Source organism: Atractosteus spatula, chromosome 8, assembly GCF_055471065.1.
Source record: "Atractosteus spatula isolate fAtrSpa1 chromosome 8, fAtrSpa1.hap1, whole genome shotgun sequence".
NCBI classification, from domain to species: domain Eukaryota; kingdom Metazoa; phylum Chordata; class Actinopteri; order Semionotiformes; family Lepisosteidae; genus Atractosteus; species Atractosteus spatula.
The window spans coordinates 31,228,440-31,247,763 of NC_142713.1; the positions used below are offsets into that span (position 1 = coordinate 31,228,440).

Genomic DNA, 19,324 nt, shown 5'->3' on the forward strand with positions numbered 1-19,324 from the left:
GAGCTCTCTGAAGACCCGTAGTTTGCAGGGTTTTACGTCACTGTGCTGTGGCATATAATATATACTTCAGCTTTAAAGAAGACACGCGTTTTGTGAAATACCAAAAGATAAAATGAGTCGGAGCTACAATGATGAGCTACAGTATTTGGATAAAATCAGCAAGAATTGCTGGCGGATCCGAAAAGGATTTGTACCCAACATGCAGGTAAAGTTGAACTACCTATTGAATCGGACTAATGTGACAAAAATGTGGACGGTAGACAGTTCATTAAAAATAACAAAAACCTACTTTTGTTTTTTAAACCCATTAGGTTTTAGTTTTTCATGATATCCTATTAGTGTATACAAAATCCTGCCTTAGTTGTACTTCATTACGTGTCGGTTTTTTAAATAACATTTAAGCTTTGTAAAACGGACACGTACTTGAATAACTTCTGTATATTTTCGGTGCCATAGAATATTCAACTACTTTTTTTCATAATCCGAACGATTCAAGTAATGTGCTTTACGAGGCAAATTCCTAAAGGCCTTTTGAAGGCCAGGATTGCTACAGTATTGAATCATAACCTGTTTAAAAGGGTACACCAAAGAAAACATTTCTTATCAGGGTAGAAGAGATACATTTATAAAGTTTATTTTAAATCACGCATGAATTAATCTGAGGCATTAAAGAAATCGCGATTAATTGGTATCTGGAAATATTAATATAATAATAGTGACAGTCGTTAGTTAACCTGTTTGTTAAATGTGGTAACTTTATTGGCGAGACTGAAACAAAGCTGTTCTCTGCTGTGTCTTGGTACAGGTGGAAGGTGTTTTCTATTATTTCTGTATATCTTTGGTGCCATAGAATATTCAGCTATTTTGTTTCATAATCCTAAAGATGCAAGTAATGTGTTTTGCGAGGCATTTTTCTAAAGGCCTCTTGAAGACCAGGATTGCAACAGCAATGAATCATAACTTGTTTAAGCCCACACCAAAGAAAACATTTCTTATCAGGGTGGAGGAGATAACGTACAAAGTTTATTTGAAATCACGCATGAGTTAATCTGAGACGTTAAAGAAACCGCCATTAATTGGTATCTGGAAATATTGATATAATAATATTGACAATCGTTAATTAACCTGTTTGTTAAATGTGGTAACTTTAATGGCGAGACTGAAACAAAGCTGTTCTCTGCTGTGTCTTGGTACAGGTGGAAGGTGTTTTCTATTATTTCTGTATATCTTTGGTGCCATAGAATATTCAGCTATTTTGTTTCATAATCCTAAAGATGCAAGTAATGTGTTTTGCGAGGCATTTTTCTAAAGGCCTCTTGAAGACCAGGATTGCAACAGCAATGAATCATAACTTGTTTAAGCCCACACCAAAGAAAACATTTCTTATCAGGGTGGAGGAGATAACGTACAAAGTTTATTTGAAATCACGCATGAGTTAATCTGAGACGTTAAAGAAACCGCCATTAATTGGTATCTGGAAATATTGATATAATAATATTGACAATCGTTAATTAACCTGTTTGTTAAATGTGGTAACTTTAATGGCGAGACTGAAACAAAGCTGTTCTCTGCTGTGTCTTGGTACAGGTGGAAGGTGTTTTCTATGTGAACGATCCTTTGGAGAAGCTGATGTTTGAGGAGCTCCGAAATGCCTGTCGAGGGGGAGGTAGGAGCCTATAATACAAAATCTGTTTTAAAGGGTTAATGTTAAATTCAGTTTTGGTCCGAAGAAGGCAAAACAAGTAGCGCGGAAGAAATGTTTTTCTTGGCTGTTTGTCCTGGTCAGTTATTAATGAGGAGGGTCTTGCTCAAGTAACAACATTCTCGGATTTTCTGCACTAACTGTTTTACTTCAATCAGTAATTTGTGCAACCTTTAAAACCTTGATGCAATTCTTGGATCATTTAACTACTAACAGTCAAAATAGTGGAGAAAAGTAAATGACCTTTTGTAACCTGGGGCGGAGCGGTGGCTCTGTGGCTAAGGATCTGCATCTGTGGCTGGAAGGTTGCCGGTTCAAATCCCGCAGCCGGCAGAGGAATCCTACTCTGTTGGGCCCCTGAGCAAGGCCCTTAAGCCCAACTGCTCCAGGGGCGCCGTACAATGGCAGACCCTGCGCTCTGACCCCAGGCTCTCTCCCTGTCTGTGTGTCTCATGGAGAGCAAGCTGGGGTATGCGAAAAGATAATTCCTAATGCGAGAAAATTGTAAAGGGTTAATAAAGTGATGTTATTATTATTATTATTACCCTGTGTTCAAAGTCTTATAATTGAACATAAGACATGTTAAAAAGGTTATTTGTGCCTTTTACATTGAATGTGTTAAGTATGAGAAGTGTGAAAGAATTCGACCAAACCAATGTGCCAATATTTGCTGAATTTTTTTCAGGCTTCGGTGGATTTCTTCCAGCAATGAAGCAGATTGGCAATGTTGCTGCACTGCCAGGAATTGTACACGTGAGTGCCTGAAACAAGTCGGAGCTCTTTCTTCAGAAGCCGTGCTCATTTCTCTCCGGGCTCTAGGTGCTACACCTCATCCCAGCTCATGCCACAGATGTTCGAGCTCAAATAAGGCGAGCTGGACATCCAAAAGTCACCTTTTCACCTCCAGAGAAAGTCACTATCACACAAGCTTAAGAAGGGTGATGTGCACATGGCCTTGAGGGCTCGATTCCTCTGCTGGCTGGCCGGCCAGAGGTGTTGCTCACACATTATTCCTTCGCTTGAATGAAAATTGGTGAGCCCTTGCGGTCATCTGGCTTGCAAGCAATGACTGTTCCCTCACGGTTTATCTGTGGACTGTAGCAACCTGGCATTTCGTAGGCAGTGGAACTGGCAGTGTGAAAACATTGGCATCTTGTAAGGATCTTTTGTGATCTCCAGGTCATGACCTGTCGTTGTTAGACGTTGTTGGGCTCTTCTTGCCAGGTTAGGAAATTGCTGGCTGTGAACCCCCCAGATCATGAATGATATATTGAGCATAAATCAAGTAAAGTCAAGTTAAAAATATACAATACGCTAGTTGGAACACGCGTGGAATACTGTGTTGAGTTTACGTGACAAGAAAGATCTTGCTACTTTAGAGACAGTACCAAGGAAAGCAGTTGGACTTATTTTCATAATCTGAAGGGAAAGTTAGAATAAAGGAACTGAATCATTCACCCCTGTAACAGACAAGGCTATGTAGGTAGTTGATACAATTATTCAAAAACTTTAACAAAGCTAGTTGAAGCAGAATCCATGGTATCCTTTAAGAACAGGCTAAAGTGCTTCCACTAGTCCTGCAAAATTTCACTGCTGGGGTTTTGTTGAATAGCTTGGAGGTGGTTCTAATGATGACAGAGGGATTTTGCAGGGGGGAGGAAAGGTTTTTTTTTTATTTCTGTTTAAATTAAATTTAACAAAAGTTCTGATCGAACCTTTTCTGTCTTTCAGCGATCTATTGGCCTCCCCGATGTCCACTCTGGATATGGCTTTGCAATTGGCAATATGGCAGCGTTTGATATGAGTGACCCCTGCGCTGTAGTTTCCCCAGGTAATGCATACAGACTCTTAAAACCTTTTACTGCCAACAGCACAGGGAATTATGTATGACTTTGTAGTGTTTCATAGCCGTTCAGGGACGCCAAATATGTAATCATAGTGGCTCTCTGAAGGCACCAGTTCTGTAGGGTTTGGGCATTTACTGAGACAATTTTCAATTGTAGCAGTAAATCACAAAGTTGATTCTTTTGATGGCTTTAGAATCCAACCACGCGACATAACTCAAACAACGCGCACACACAGGTACTAATACACGAGGATAAATTTATTAATACATAGAATATGCATGTAAACCTAACAGATCTTATCGAGAGGGTTATCAGAATACAAAAGGTATATATTCAATCAGTTACGAAGTGTTACACATCAAGAGGACATACGTTCAGTATATCATTCATTAAGACCGTTTCGTAAATGAACTTGGTTATAACTTCTACATTAGATACTCAAAACAAGTACATAACTCTTAGGAATTAAATTGATATCAACTGGTTGGGATAACAATTGAATTCTCGAGCTGTAATGCATTGAAGTTGAATACTCATCCAATTTCTGGGGATTCAGATCTCCTGCAGGCACAAACAATCAGCTGCAGGCTTGTTGCTGTCCAATCCGCGCTCTCTGGCTCCGTGCCAGGCTGTGCTGTGCGGCTTGCGACGGTGCGCTGCTGATGCTCACTGACCGGCTAGTTAGTGTTGGCTTTAACTAGCAAAGTTTGTGCACAGGAGAAAAGATGACTGTGGATCCCAGCAAGTCAGGAAGAGGACTGGTTCGTTCCTGATGAAGAGCTAGTTCTGAATGGTGATTCAGCTGTCCACAGTTCTGACCTGTTCACGAGGCCTGCTGCTGGTTACTCTCTGGCAACCTCCACTCTAGACTCTTAGAACAAAGGAAAGTTCTGGCACTCGGACACACTGGCCGTTCCGTGGTTGTCCGGGCTGAGTCTCGGGATGGTCAGGAGGCGCGCTGCGAGAATGTCCTGCCCTTGGGAGCCTTCTGCTCCTGGGCCGTCCTGCCCTGGAATTCTCCTTTGAATTCCCTTTAGAACAGTCCACAGAATCCTCTCCAGAATCTTACTGAATCTCCCGAATCTGAATCTTGTTGAATCTGAATCTCCAGGCCTGTGTTGCCTGTTTTTACCTGGAGGAACTTCAGCTCGTTGATTGGCTGAAAGTTCCATGGGCATCAGAGTCCCACGTGGGTTACTCAGCCCTACCAGTCCCTGATTGGTTGATCAAGGTGAGATATGAGTCACTTAGTCCTGACACTTAGTAATGCAGTCCAGATGTCCATCCGGCACTCCCTAGACTGATAGGCGCCAATGGATGACCATTGATCATGATAGCCAGGCTTAGCTAAGTGCACCCCCCTTTGGGAGCTGTCCTAGGAAACCTTAAATCACCCTAATGGTCTCTCTGTGGCTGCACCACAGAGATGAACAGAGAAATGGGGCCTCATTTGGGAAGCTCAGAAACACTTAATTCTGCCTTATTATTAAGCCTCGCCGCTACATATCCCCCCTTTCTGAAGGTCACGAGGTCCTGAGGCGTTGTTGCCTTCAAAACAAAAACAGAGTTAAGTGATGTCCCTTGCCATTAGAACATTAATCTTAAATGTCCACATTACTCCTCGAGAATTCATACCGGAACCAGCATTGGATACAAACAGGATGAATAACATCTGGAGTATGTATAAACACGGTAGGAGACATTATCTAAGTCTAGGAATTACACATCAGGAAGTTCACTGTCAATATCTGATACCTCTGTGGTAGATATTTGGGGAGAAGTCACTTCCTTTCTTTTGGCATGCTACCTTTGACTCATTCATGCTACCCGGAGTACATCTTGATGTAAGAGTACATCATTCAGAGTACACTGTCAGTCATGATCCAGCTACCCGGCAGCAGTGTTACAATAACACCAGTTCCTGTTCCCAGCCCCCCGATAAACCAGAACACCTGTGTTGGGTATCTGCTAGGGTGGTTTGGAGGTTTGTTCCATTAAAGCAAACTAACTACCTGTACCTCTTCAGGGCTTACTGTTTCTTGGATTTCTATCCAATTCCTTAGTGTGGCACCTGAAGGCATCCATGACCTCAAGTTTGGTCTTATGTTGTCTGGTTCTAGACCGTACAGTGTTAAGTTACCATGCTGTACTATGGCCTCCTCAGGAACTTAAAGGAACTGTTTTATTAGGTAGCTGCATCATGCCTGTCACAAGTCACAGTGTCAGTTAAATGTGGTGTGCTGACCAGCCATTTACTTCCCACCTGCTCTTCATGGGGTTCATTAACCTTCCTCTGCTCGTTAGTAGCTTTACACCCTTCATTGGTGAATCGTTTAGACACAGCCAATGGATAGCTTTGGTAGCCATACCCATCTCAAGATTTGGAACCGAATTCAATCTTGGTTTGCCTTCTGGGTGAGCTATGAACGATGGGGTTAATGTCACACACTCCTCTACTGAGAAGAGTGGAATCAAGTGGGTTGGGAATTGTGCCGTGGTTAGACTGGCTACAGTGGCACTAAGCTCCCTTAACAGGTCTTGTGTCAACATTCTGGCCTGTTGCACACAAGCATAAACCCACTGTATAACACCAACAATCATGTCCACTGGTTGGGGAATAAGGTTTAACCCTGTTGCATAGGAAGTTGCCTGTAGGATTTTCCCTAAGCTTTCCAACTTTTGCTGCTGTCGATACAGTCTGTCACTACCCTCTGGCCTCTCTGACACCTGCCTTCTTGGGGCAGTCAGGGTGAGAGTGCCAGTAGCACACAAACCTACCAAAAAGAGCAAATGCACAACAGTGGTGGCAGCAATCAGTCCTCCCAAAAGTCTTTTAGGGTGGCTGATCCCAGTCATCTCCTTCTGAGTGACTGTTGCCTTTCTAAGCTGGCGCAGCGTGTACATGGTGTCTTTCTCAGTATGCCATGTGGCATCTTGGGCACCAACATCCTGGAAATCTGGGGAGATCTGACACAGCTGCTGATGCTGCTCCTCCATTTCCAGGGCATCTGCTTTTTCGATTTGTTCATGCCTGTGCTCTAGGAACCCTGCAGGGGGCGGTGCAGCGGTGGAGCATGCCTGACCCTCGGCTGAGTGGTCATCTGGAGCACCTGAGTGATCTGGGATTGTTACCCCATTCTCACTGTTCAGGTCCACCCTGCACACTTCCTGATTGAGGAATCCCTCTATCGGCATGTTTACAATCGTTCGCTGGGCGTGGGTGTAGGACACCTGCTCGCTCCCCCCTTCCCTCGCTAGGGGTTCAGGGAGCTGCCCCAGCACTGGGATAGCTAGTTCACTGTCTTTGAACTCGCTATCACCCACCAGGCCCATGTCAGTGCAGGCGGGGATTCTGACACCCCTCTTTGCGATGTCCTGCACTGGCAGGCGGGTGACTTGACCATCCAGCTCCAGTCTGGCTGAACCACTGTTGGTCAGACTCAGACTGACAGACTGAGCTGGTGGCTGTAAGAAAACCGGCTCGGCTTTCATTCCCTGTCCCTTCTGGGGGACTGGGTGTGTTGGCAACCCTGCCGTTGAGGCAGGAACAATCAGGTCAGTCTCACTCACTACCTGGTAGTTGTGAGAAATAATGTTACCTGACTGCAGGTTCCCTGGGTCACAGCAGAGGGAATTGGCATCTGGGATCAGGTGTGTCCACAGCGCAGTAGTCTCAGCGTCCAGCTGGACCTCCTGTCTAACCTGTGAATGTTGCACCAGGGGCACCTGGCGGTGGCCCTGTGACAGCTGCTCAAGCCGATCCTCACTAATAGAGGACCTCTCAGGGCTAAGGGTGAGGGCTACATCACCAACCTGCTCTCCTGCCATCTGGATCCCTTCCACCACTGCAGGGTGGTGGTCCTGACCCCTCTTGGGTGCCAGGGTGCACAGGGAAAGCTCCTTTTCATCGCCAGGTGGGGAGATCTGCTCCTCTTTAGGGATGTAAAAGGTGTGTGCTTTACCTGGTGGATCAGGCGGCTGCTTGGAGCACCGCTCCTGTGGCATGGAGGCTGTTGTGACCTCAGCCGGGACACGACTTCCCTGTATATCCGGGGAACAAGAAAATATTTTTATTTCTTGTCCAGAGGGAACAGAAGGAATCCCCACATAGGCTTCTGTGTTCGGTGGGCACTGTGTGAGCACAGTCTGCCTCTTGGCCCCCCTTTCCTTCTGTACAGAAGGCTTAGGAGCCTTGACCTGTTTCCACACTTTGCCTTTCTGGTGATCCACCAAAGGTTCCACTCTGAGTCGCATGCCCTTTTCTTTTTCAACCCGTTTGAGCTTGCCGTGTGACATCAAACACCTTTCAACCTCAGTGTCAATCAGTGTCTCACTGGGTAAGACATCTCCCATGGCAGCCTTGAGGTAAAAGCTTCCTGCTTTTCCTCTGTGTTTTACTGTCTGCTCTGTGACTTCAGGGGTGGAGTCAGCACTCGCTTGGGAGTGGCTGACCTCATCCAGGCAGGAACCCTTCCGCTCAATCAGATAGACTGAGGGAGTGGGAGGGGGCGGGTCTCCGCCTCCTCCAGTGGAGAGTATCAGCTCATTCACGCTTCCGGCAGCCTTGGGGAGCGGTTGTTCCTGTCCTAATAAAGCTTGTTCAAGCCTGGCCAGGCGGGTGGCTACTGAATCCTTTTGTTCAGCTTTATCTAGCCCTTTTCCTCCCCCGGTGTTCTCATGGCACTTAGGACGCTGGGTGCGGTCCTGTGTGCATGCTTTGGAACGGGGCTTAGCCAGCTCAGGAGCCTGTGCTCCTTCGAGCAGGAGGGAATTAACCCTGCTGGCTCTGACGGCGAACACGGTCGCTTTAGCAGCTTTTTGCTCAGAGCGACTTTGGACATCATACTCCCAGGCTTTCTGCACGAATCTCTTAATATCAGTCATTTTCATGGTCTGTGCATCTGTATGCATTAAGATCATCTTTCTGACTGATGGGTGGAGATTCGCAATGAATAAACCCTTGAAATGTATGTTCTCTTCGCAACCCTCATCATTTCGCCCTGCAAAATAAGTTCGTCTAAGTCTCTCGTAATATTCGCGAGGGGACTCTGCTCTCTCGTGCTTAATGTTAAGGGCGGCGGCTATCGCGGCAGTCGGGTCAATAAACGCACTGTATTCTTCGATAAGTGCTTGACATAGCTGCTCAAAGTCATTACAGACTTCTTTCATCTGCCTAGCCATCCACTCATGTACAGCTCTGCTGGTAGTTTTCCTGACCAGAAACACTTTCTCCTGTTCTGTGGCGTTTGGCAGGAACTGCAGGTTATACCTGAGGTCTTGAATATAACTCTCGATATTATTCTCTGACACTGCGGGGTCAAATCTCTCTATGTCCTTCGCTAGCTCTCTCAATGAATGGAGATTTATTCTTCTAGCTTCTCCGCTGACGGAGATATGGAAGAGATCGTGGTCAGACTTGTCGCTGCTAGAGAGAGTGCTTAATAGCGACTCGAATTCAGACCTTTTAGCAACCATCGTTAAACTTAAAGAGTATTACTTTTAAGTACGAAATCACAGTTTTACCACAGAAAACCACAAGATCAAGTATGCAATCAACCCGGTAGATTGCAAAAGATCACAAAACAATCAAGCACTGCTTAAAGAGCAAGGGGAACTTTTTTTTTTCTTTCGGCTTTCAGCACACTGTATTATCGTGTATGAAACCCGCGGCGTTTTATATGAATTATTCCGCTTGGTTGATTCATTTCAGTCTTGCCACGCCCACCCAGGGACGCCATAAATGTAGTGTTTCATAGCCGTTCAGGGACGCCAAATATGTAATCATAGTGGCTCTCTGAAGGCACCAGTTCTGTAGGGTTTGGGCATTTACTGAGACAATTTTCAATTGTAGCAGTAAATCACAAAGTTGATTCTTTTGATGGCTTTAGAATCCAACCACGCGACATAACTCAAACAACGCGCACACACAGGTACTAATACACGAGGATAAATTTATTAATACATAGAATATGCATGTAAACCTAACAGATCTTATCGAGAGGGTTATCAGAATACAAAAGGTATATATTCAATCAGTTACGAAGTGTTACACATCAAGAGGACATACGTTCAGTATATCATTCATTAAGACCGTTTCGTAAATGAACTTGGTTATAACTTCTACATTAGATACTCAAAACAAGTACATAACTCTTAGGAATTAAATTGATATCAACTGGTTGGGATAACAATTGAATTCTCGAGCTGTAATGCATTGAAGTTGAATACTCATCCAATTTCTGGGGATTCAGATCTCCTGCAGGCACAAACAATCAGCTGCAGGCTTGTTGCTGTCCAATCCGCGCTCTCTGGCTCCGTGCCAGGCTGTGCTGTGCGGCTTGCGACGGTGCGCTGCTGATGCTCACTGACCGGCTAGTTAGTGTTGGCTTTAACTAGCAAAGTTTGTGCACAGGAGAAAAGATGACTGTGGATCCCAGCAAGTCAGGAAGAGGACTGGTTCGTTCCTGATGAAGAGCTAGTTCTGAATGGTGATTCAGCTGTCCACAGTTCTGACCTGTTCACGAGGCCTGCTGCTGGTTACTCTCTGGCAACCTCCACTCTAGACTCTTAGAACAAAGGAAAGTTCTGGCACTCGGACACACTGGCCGTTCCGTGGTTGTCCGGGCTGAGTCTCGGGATGGTCAGGAGGCGCGCTGCGAGAATGTCCTGCCCTTGGGAGCCTTCTGCTCCTGGGCCGTCCTGCCCTGGAATTCTCCTTTGAATTCCCTTTAGAACAGTCCACAGAATCCTCTCCAGAATCTTACTGAATCTCCCGAATCTGAATCTTGTTGAATCTGAATCTCCAGGCCTGTGTTGCCTGTTTTTACCTGGAGGAACTTCAGCTCGTTGATTGGCTGAAAGTTCCATGGGCATCAGAGTCCCACGTGGGTTACTCAGCCCTACCAGTCCCTGATTGGTTGATCAAGGTGAGATATGAGTCACTTAGTCCTGACACTTAGTAATGCAGTCCAGATGTCCATCCGGCACTCCCTAGACTGATAGGCGCCAATGGATGACCATTGATCATGATAGCCAGGCTTAGCTAAGTGCACCCCCCTTTGGGAGCTGTCCTAGGAAACCTTAAATCACCCTAATGGTCTCTCTGTGGCTGCACCACAGAGATGAACAGAGAAATGGGGCCTCATTTGGGAAGCTCAGAAACACTTAATTCTGCCTTATTATTAAGCCTCGCCGCTACAACTTTATTACTTTTTTAGGTGAGTGCTGTAATCCCGTGTGCTGTTTGAATATCGCCCTGTGCTTCTGATAACTAAAATAGTAGCAGTTTAGCAACAATTCTTAAGATATTGGAGAGGGCTACAAGTTGCTAATGAGTACACATTGAAGTCTATATCCCTGACATACTGTTACCGTCAGGACTTCAGGTTTGGTCCCCCTTGACTTTTTCTTGGCTGGGGTTGTCCTGGAAGTGTGAAAACAATCTAGAATCATAACTAGCATTTCTTCTAGAAGTTTGATTTTGGGCCCAAACTAAGCAACAGGATGAGCTGAATAACTGTACCGGTATATATCCATCGCTCTGCCCAGGTTATAAAAGGACATGGATGTATATGAACTACTGTACCAGAGAAGTATTCCATATGCTGTTTTGTATGTTCAGTCTAAATCCCTGCTGTAACAGTTTTTGTTTTAGCTTTATTAATGTCAACTATTGTGGTTCCTTTATTGAAAATGTGTCTCATTTAAGTAGTTATTAGTAGAAAACAGAGGTATAGAGGTAGGTACAATTGTTTATTGCCATATGTACATTGGAATTCTTATTTGCGATTGTCTCTCAGGACAGTCACAGTACGACAGACAACACAATGTTCGCAGTACATCACAAACAATAAATAATAACCAGAACAATAAATACGTGGTAGTGTGAAAAAAAATAGTAGACGACATTTTTTTTTCCCCAAAAATCATCCTTATGAGTTTGTTGTTAAGGTAATGTTAAGATCTTGTGTCTGTAGAATATAGTTACAAAAAGAAATGTAACCCAGACTCCCTTTCATTCCCCTTCACTGCTGGGATATAGTTTTAATTCTGAAGTGAAAATCGAGAAGTTGAAGAGCAGATGTATGCGTCTGGGAGGTCTGGGCAGTCGGAAATGCGCTGTGCTCTGTCTGGACCAGGTGGCGTGGGCTTCGACATTAACTGCGGGGTCCGGCTGCTGCGCACCAACCTGGACGAGGGGGATGTGCAGCCGGTGAAGGAGCAGCTCGCACAAGCCATGTTCGACCACATACCTGTAGGCGTGGGCTCGAAGGGAGTCATCCCCATGGGCGCAAAGTAAGGACAGCGCGCCGTTCCCTCACCCCCCCCCCCCGAGCTGGCGTCACTGCCCCAGGCCAGAGTGTGCGCTGGAGCCCAGAGAGACCTCTAGGAATACTGGGCGGATGGACCAGGAGTACCTTATTTTCATTACTTTTATTATAGATATAGTTCATATCTCATATTTCTTTATGGCATTTCCTTTCATCCATTCTCGTGTGATATTGGGGGTATATTCACCCCAGGTTTTGTTCCATTCGGTCGCTTCATCAGCTCCACAAGCAGAGCAGAATGTGTTTCTGTCCAGATTGTGGTGAAAACAGAAACTGATTTGCTGTCAGCATGGGGTGGAAGTGATAAAATGCAGTGATTTATATTTTGAAGTTGAAGCGATGAATGCGCGTGCTGGCCTTCTGATGTTCAGGAAGATGATGACGAAAGGTTTGCTATAGGTGTGCTGACAATTGCAAACAGGAATTTAGGTGTCCGACTAGGTGACCAAAAGCGTGCTGTAAAGTTCGCAAGGTCTCTCTTGTTGGCAAACAGTTGTCTTTAAGCCGTTGTGGTGCTGTAGGGACCTAGAGGAAGCGCTGGAGATGGGGGTGGACTGGTCCCTGCGGGAGGGCTACGCCTGGGCAGAAGATAAGGAGCACTGTGAGGAGTACGGCAGGATGCTGCAGGCTGATCCAACCAAGGTCTCCTCCAAGGCCAAGAAGAGAGGCCTTCCGCAGGTACAGAGACATACTGAGGCGGCCTCTCTGCACAGCAGGGGACCCTCAAGCAGCTTGTAACAGCTATTGGAAACTGGTCTGGAGCGTGTTTTTGATTTTGTTAAGACTTTAACCCTTATTTTTCTCTTAATAATAACCATTGGGTGGTGCAGTGGTTAGCATTGCTGCCTTGTAGCGCTAGGGCCCTGGGTTCAATTCTTGACTTGGGGTGCTATCTGCATGGCGTTTGTATGTTCTTCCAATCTTTGCATTGGTTTCCAGTTGCCTCCTTATCCAAACAGATCCTGGTATGTCAATTAGCCTCTGGTATGAGTGGCTCTAGATGTAGGTTTGTCTGTTTCTGTGTGCCCTGCAATGAACTAGCGTCCCATCCAGGGTGTACCCAGCTTTGTACCCATTACTTGCTGGGATAGACTTCAGCTCCCCCATGACCCAAAATTGGATGATAGATGAAGTAGTTAGAAAACATATAATAAACATGTAATTTTCTTGTAAAGCCTGATCTGCACTGCTTCCAACTGCATGCATAGCATTTTTTATACAGATCTTACACGGTTTGCGTCTCAGAACGGAGCACTCTGTTCTGAAATTCCAGACTCAGAGTACAATGACTGGACTAAATAGGAGGATCTTTTTTTATCTTTCAGCTGGGAACCCTTGGTGCTGGGAACCACTATGCAGAGATCCAGGTGGTGGATGAAATTTACAATGATTATGCAGCCAAGAAAATGGGCATTGATCACAAAGGACAGGTGTGCGTCATGATCCACAGTGGGAGCAGAGGCCTTGGGCATCAGGTAGCAACAGGTACCGAGATCACTGCTGTTCATCTTTTAGTAGTCTGTAGAGAAATAACTTTTTTTTCTTTCCCAGAGAAACAGTTTATTTTAAAAACACAGAACATTTTACACTATAAAGTAAAAAAAACTTCAATGGCATCTTAATCCTTAAGCCTCGTTTCTGGGCTGTAATACTTATTTGCCCGGAGGTCCAAAGAGTAGAGGACCAGTATTGATGGAGAATGGTTGATCGCTCTCTGTCGTTAGATGCCCTGGTGGCGATGGAGAAGGCGATGAAGAGGGACAAGATTACCGTGAATGACCGCCAGCTGGCCTGTGCCCGGATCACGTCTGAGGAAGGCCAGGACTACCTGAAGGGAATGGCGGCAGCAGGAAATTACGCCTGGGTCAACCGCTCGTCCATGACCTTCCTAACCAGACAGGTAGGCGGGAGTCCTGTGCTGCCCTACCTGAGCCAGCCAGCCAGCCAGCCAGAGCCTGCAGTCACCTGGCATGTATATGTTAACCAAAATGGCAGAAATTTAACTTTATTCCAGAGCTGACGGAGGGTGAGTGTGTGTGTGTTTTCAATACGAAATTTCATTAGTGTGTATTTGAGTGCAGTGAAGTAAATTTGTAGTTCAGAACTTCAGAAGCTTCTTAATATCAGATTAAATTTAACCCTAACTGGAGATGCAATTGAATATAATTTATATAGTTGAGTGTTTTGTCTGGAGGTTGTGCAACAAGTGACAACAAGTATGATGTTAAGGTGGTGCCAGTCTGAACATGTGCTGCTTCTGAAATCCTTTTTTTTTCTTGGTTGTGGCTCAGGCTTTTTCGAAGGTGTTCACCACCACCCCCGATGACCTGGACATGCACGTGATCTACGACGTCTCTCACAACATCGCTAAGGTGGAGGAGCACATGGTGGACGGGAAGCAGAAGACGCTGCTGGTGCACAGGAAGGGGTCCACCAGAGCCTTCCCTCCACACCACCCCTTGATCGCTGTCGATTACCAGGTGGGGCCACAGTGTCCCTCATTCTCCAACCTGACTGGCAGATCTCCTCTTTTTACCAAAATGTCAATTTTCTTTTTGTACAGATTTATATTTAGGCACGAGTCTGTGTAATCACCAGTAAGGCTGTTGCTTTTATACAAAGTACATCGATTACATTTATATCCATTTCTACTGCTTGCCATTTTACTGGTGCAGTCTTACTCAAGGGTGCACCAGCAGTGCTGCACCTGGAATTTGAAACTGCCAGCATCCAGTTACAAGTACCGAGCTCTGAGCCCTGCTGCACACAGCTGCCAGTTGAACAGCTCTTCCATGTTCATTTTATTCTCCTACAGTTGACCGGACAGCCAGTTCTCATCGGTGGCACCATGGGAACCTGCAGCTATGTTCTGACAGGAACTGAGCAGGGCATGACGGAGACTTTTGGCACCACCTGCCATGGAGCTGTAAGGCTTTATTAAAATTATTTTTATTTCTGAAAACAATGTTTCTTCTTTGATTCAGAGCACAGTTGTGTGGAACAATTTTAAATTGGATTTTTCAAGCACAATTAAAACGTGGTTTTACAGGGAGCCCAGAGAGACAAAAGACCATCCCCAGTGTTACATAGACTCGAAACATATACTAGCACTTAGACACTTAACATAGTCATTACTATACATTTTTTTTAGTCATTTTTATAAAAATCAATATTAAGAGTAGCTGTTTCTTATACGTGTATGCATGCTTTACTGTAGTTCTCCTATAGTAAAGGAGGATGCAGGAAGTGCTCTTTTTGGCAGTCTTGGATAGCAAACCTTGAGACGTCACAGAGATGAGAGGTTATGGTACTGAATTACATAACACCAGGTTTGAAACAACTGATTCAAGAAAAAGGACCGTTTAGCTTTTAGTTTTGTTTTTGTGATTTTCAAATACCCAGAATACACATCCCCTCTTGTCTATTTGGGCTTCTAATATGATGAATGCCAACTAGTGTGTTGCATGCCAGTACTGTGTTGTGAGGGAAAAGGATTATTTCTGCAAGGAACCCAATTTTTTAAAATGTTTCCTATATTATTGTGAGCGTGGGGATAGCTGGAAAGTGCTGAGACTTACTGCCTTACTCACGTGAGCTTAAGCCATTCCTCTGTTTTATTATCTTTTTTTCCCACCTCAGAAATATCGCTAGACTACGCCCTATGCCATCACTGTGGCTGAAAAGCTGATCAACACATTTGTGTTCTCTAGAATTAACTACTATAATGCTCTACTCGCTGGGGTATCTAAATCTACTTTGAACAAACTGCAGTATGTCCAAAATTCAGCAGCCAGAATCCTGACCTGGTCTAGTGCATTACTCCTATCCTGGAGCCCTTGCACTGGCTTCCGGTCAAATTCTGTGTAGACTTTAAAATCCTCATGCTCACCTATAAGGCTCTGCATGGCTTGGCACCTCAGTACCTATCTGATCTATTATTGCCCTACTCCCAACCTCGCAATCTTTGCTCTTCTAATTCTGCTCTCCTTTCTGTCCTCCAAGCCCGTCTACATTGTATGGGTGACAGGGCCTTCTCCTGTTATGCCCCCAAGCTCTGGAACCCTCTGCCCAAGGATATCAGAGAGTCACCTTCTCTAAACTCCTTCAAATCCAGACTCAAAACCCTCTTCTTCAGAAAAGCCTTTACTTAACTGGTTCCATTCTTCACCCCTCTGCCTTTCTTAGTACCACCATCCACAGTCTCCTCTGTATATTGTAATTGTGTTTTATCTTGTGTATTTTTTTTATTTATTGTTGTCATTCTGTAAAGCGCTTTGAGAAGCCACTTTTAAAGGCGCTATATAAAATAGTTTTTTTTAATTATTATTATCAGCTGTCAGAAGATGTTCTGCTGTGATTAAAATGTCAGAATAATTGCTGCTCTTGTTCACGTGTCCTCCTTTTTCTGATGACGTTTTAGGGCCGAGCTCTTTCTCGTGCGAAATCACGTCGTAACCTGGATTTCCAAGATGTTCTGGACAAACTGGCAGACAAGGGCATCGCCATAAGAGTTGCCTCGCCTAAGCTTGTCATGGAGGAAGTAAGTACATAACACGAAGCCTTGGGGACTTTTTCTTTTTTTCTGAGAAGTATTCTAGCTGGATCTCTTTGGAGGCTGGTTTCTGGATTGGGAGACATAAGGAAAATCAGGTCGCTGTTGCAGGGGGTAACAGTGCTCCAGTAGGTGTCACTCTCATCTCCTGACCTGGATTTCCAAATCTCTGCCCTGGTATAGTGACGGGGGACAGTGTGCTGTAAGGACTGCTGTCCTTTAGACGAGATGTAAACCCAAGTCGAGGTCCTGACTTCTTGGTCATTAAAGATGCCATGGCTTGTTTGCAAGAATAATAATTTAACCCTGGTGTTCTGGCTGTGTTCGACTCTGGGCTTGTAAAATCTAGCCTTAACTCAACTCAAGAAGCACTTTCATCTACAGTGCTGTGCTGGTGCATCATGACTGCAGTGCCTCACCTAGGTGGGTGCAAAACTTCAGTACTGGATAAAGCGGGTCTCCTCCTCCATTTGAAGAGCCTTAGAACGGCAATATTCACAGCAGAAAATTCTTCCTTGAGAAGTGATTTGGTTACTGCTGTGAGTTTCCTGTGTTGCCAGTGTTAATCACAACTATATTAGGAAGCAGACTCTCTGAGTTCAGATAATGGCTTCCTCCTACTATTGTGGGAAGGCTGGAGCCCACCTCATTTCACTACGTTGCCAGTTTTGGGTCAAACAATGAAGAGCTGTTGTGCCTTGAAGCATCAGAAACAGAGCAAGCTTTTAGAATTACACTGAAGCAGTCACTAATGTTAACTTAATTTCTTATGTGTCTAATATCTTTGAAATTGTGTAGCAGTTTGGAAAGCTAACAAAATTAGTCATTTGCTATCAGTTAAGTTTTCTTCTTGAATGGAATAGGCAATATTGCCTTCAAATGAATTGCAGATTAACTTCCTATTTATTTATCACAGTCCTATATGCTTCCCTATTAGACTTTCTTACAAGGAGCCCAAGGAGTAGTTTCAGTAATGTAAAAATTCCTTTCTCTTTTCCAGGCACCGGAATCATACAAAAACGTGACGGATGTTGTGAACACTTGCCACGATGCTGGAATTAGCCAAAAAGCCATCAAACTGAGGCCCATTGCTGTTATCAAGGGATAAACACTTGAACGGTGCTGAATTTATTGAAAGGTTTGGGACTGAATTGCTTCATGCGGAAGTTACCAGGGAGGCTGTATGATTTTGAATTGGTGGAAAATAGAAAAGTCTATGAGATTTTTAAAATGAAATTTAATGTTGGATAAAGATAATTGACTTCTTTAAAGCCCCAATGCGCAGTTTTGTTTGAAATGCCTGTTGCGGAGAATTTGTGTTTGGCAAAATACACAGAAATGAAATTTGAAGTTTTCAGAGTGGAATTTTGCAATATATGTTCTTATAAATTAGACTAAAACCAGAGTAAACGGATACCTGATTATGTTGATTAAACTTTAAGATGAATATTTTTTTCCCTTGTTAAAATTGTGGTTGCAAAATTGGACCACTGTATTTCATGGCATAACCAGAAGTATGCTATAACTTGTTAATTTAAATCTTCATATCTGAAAATCTTGATTACTTAAAAGGGTGGTGTTTATGAAGTGCTTCAGAACGTCTTGCTCCTTTGGTGCATGAATTATTTTTCCAGGAGTGGGCTACACTCCCCATGTCTTCCTCTTGTAGCCCATCTTGTGTTCTACATGATGCCTGCTCCTTTGTTTGCAGTCTGTAGTCATGGATTTTCAGACGTGGAACTGTACTGCAAAAGTGAATGAGTTCTGTTAAGCTTTAGAACAGTTTAAAATCACCAAAACATCATATACTGTAATATGTTCTGTTGTCAGCTTCTTTACCAGAAATATAACAAGAGTTGATAGTAACATGGGCAGAGGGTGCCCCCACATCCACCTTAAAAATGAAAAATGTGATTTTTTTTTTCTCTGAATTGAGAGGCTGTGACCCTGGTGAATGTTTCTGTTCAGAGTTTACAGCATAGGCTGGGTCAACAGTAAAAATGGTGTGGGCTTAAAATAAAACCAATTGAGTAGCAAAGTGTGTGTTGTATGCTTTATTTAGTCAAAAACCAGGATCCCATTTTTTTCCCCCAGCTTGTATTTCTGTTGGTGTCTATCCAACTTCTATTATCCCACCGGTCTGTACCTCATGTCTCCTTCTCGGCCCTCTGACTTCCACAGAATTCCAGACCTGCTTTCTAACTGTGATGTGTAGCCATCCCCCTACTCACCGAAGTTTTATATTTGTGACAAGGGTGTCCAGTTCTTCTTCAAGCTGCACACTAAAGTACATTTTCCCTCTTTGCCTACTTTTTGTTTCTGCCTACTTATTTACCATTTTATTTTCATTAACTTAAGTGGAAGTTAGCCTTTTTCGTGGCTTGCAAAGCTATAGTCTGATGCAAAGTGTCTTGATCTGCCATATGCATTAATACCAGATGTGCACAGCTCCATATAGTACATTCAATATCACAAGTGCAAGTAATTTAACAAGTTAAGGCTGCTGAATAGTGGTCAAAAAGAGCCTGCTGAGAGGTGGTTACTTTGAAACGAAAGAAAATAGACTTGCAGTTTATTGGTGATATAAACAGTTTTAAATGAGCAGGTTGTAAACAGTTTTGACATTCTGATCTTCCAGCTTGAGGTGTTCATTTCAGGTTTAAGAGCTGAAAATGAAATGTGGCAGAAATATGTGGAAATAGTAGATGTTTTCAATGCACGTAATAACCGGATAACATTTGACGATGCTTACCAATTGTTCTGAATTTCTGACATCTTTAGGGAGTACCTATTCCACTTCTGAGTGAAATGCAACACATTCAAGACTCATGCATTCTTGACATCTTGGACAAAACAAGATTTTTTTTCTTAATTTAGATTTTTTGGTTTAAGC

The 19,324-nt window shown here is 44.0% G+C and overlaps 1 protein-coding gene across 1 annotated transcript; it reads left to right on the forward strand.

Annotated features, from left to right (window-relative positions):
* Positions 1-17: 17 nt before the first annotated feature.
* Positions 18-18,469, forward strand: rtcb (RNA 2',3'-cyclic phosphate and 5'-OH ligase). Its single transcript, XM_088922868.1, has 12 exons — positions 18-205; positions 1,588-1,666; positions 2,388-2,455; positions 3,434-3,533; positions 11,688-11,844; positions 12,401-12,557; positions 13,205-13,364; positions 13,604-13,779; positions 14,171-14,359; positions 14,695-14,805; positions 16,300-16,419; positions 17,432-18,469. Exons 1-12 carry the CDS (start codon positions 113-115, stop codon positions 17,537-17,539), a joined length of 1,518 nt encoding a protein of 505 aa, XP_088778994.1. The 5' UTR covers positions 18-112; the 3' UTR covers positions 17,540-18,469.
* Positions 18,470-19,324: the final 855 nt, after the last annotated feature.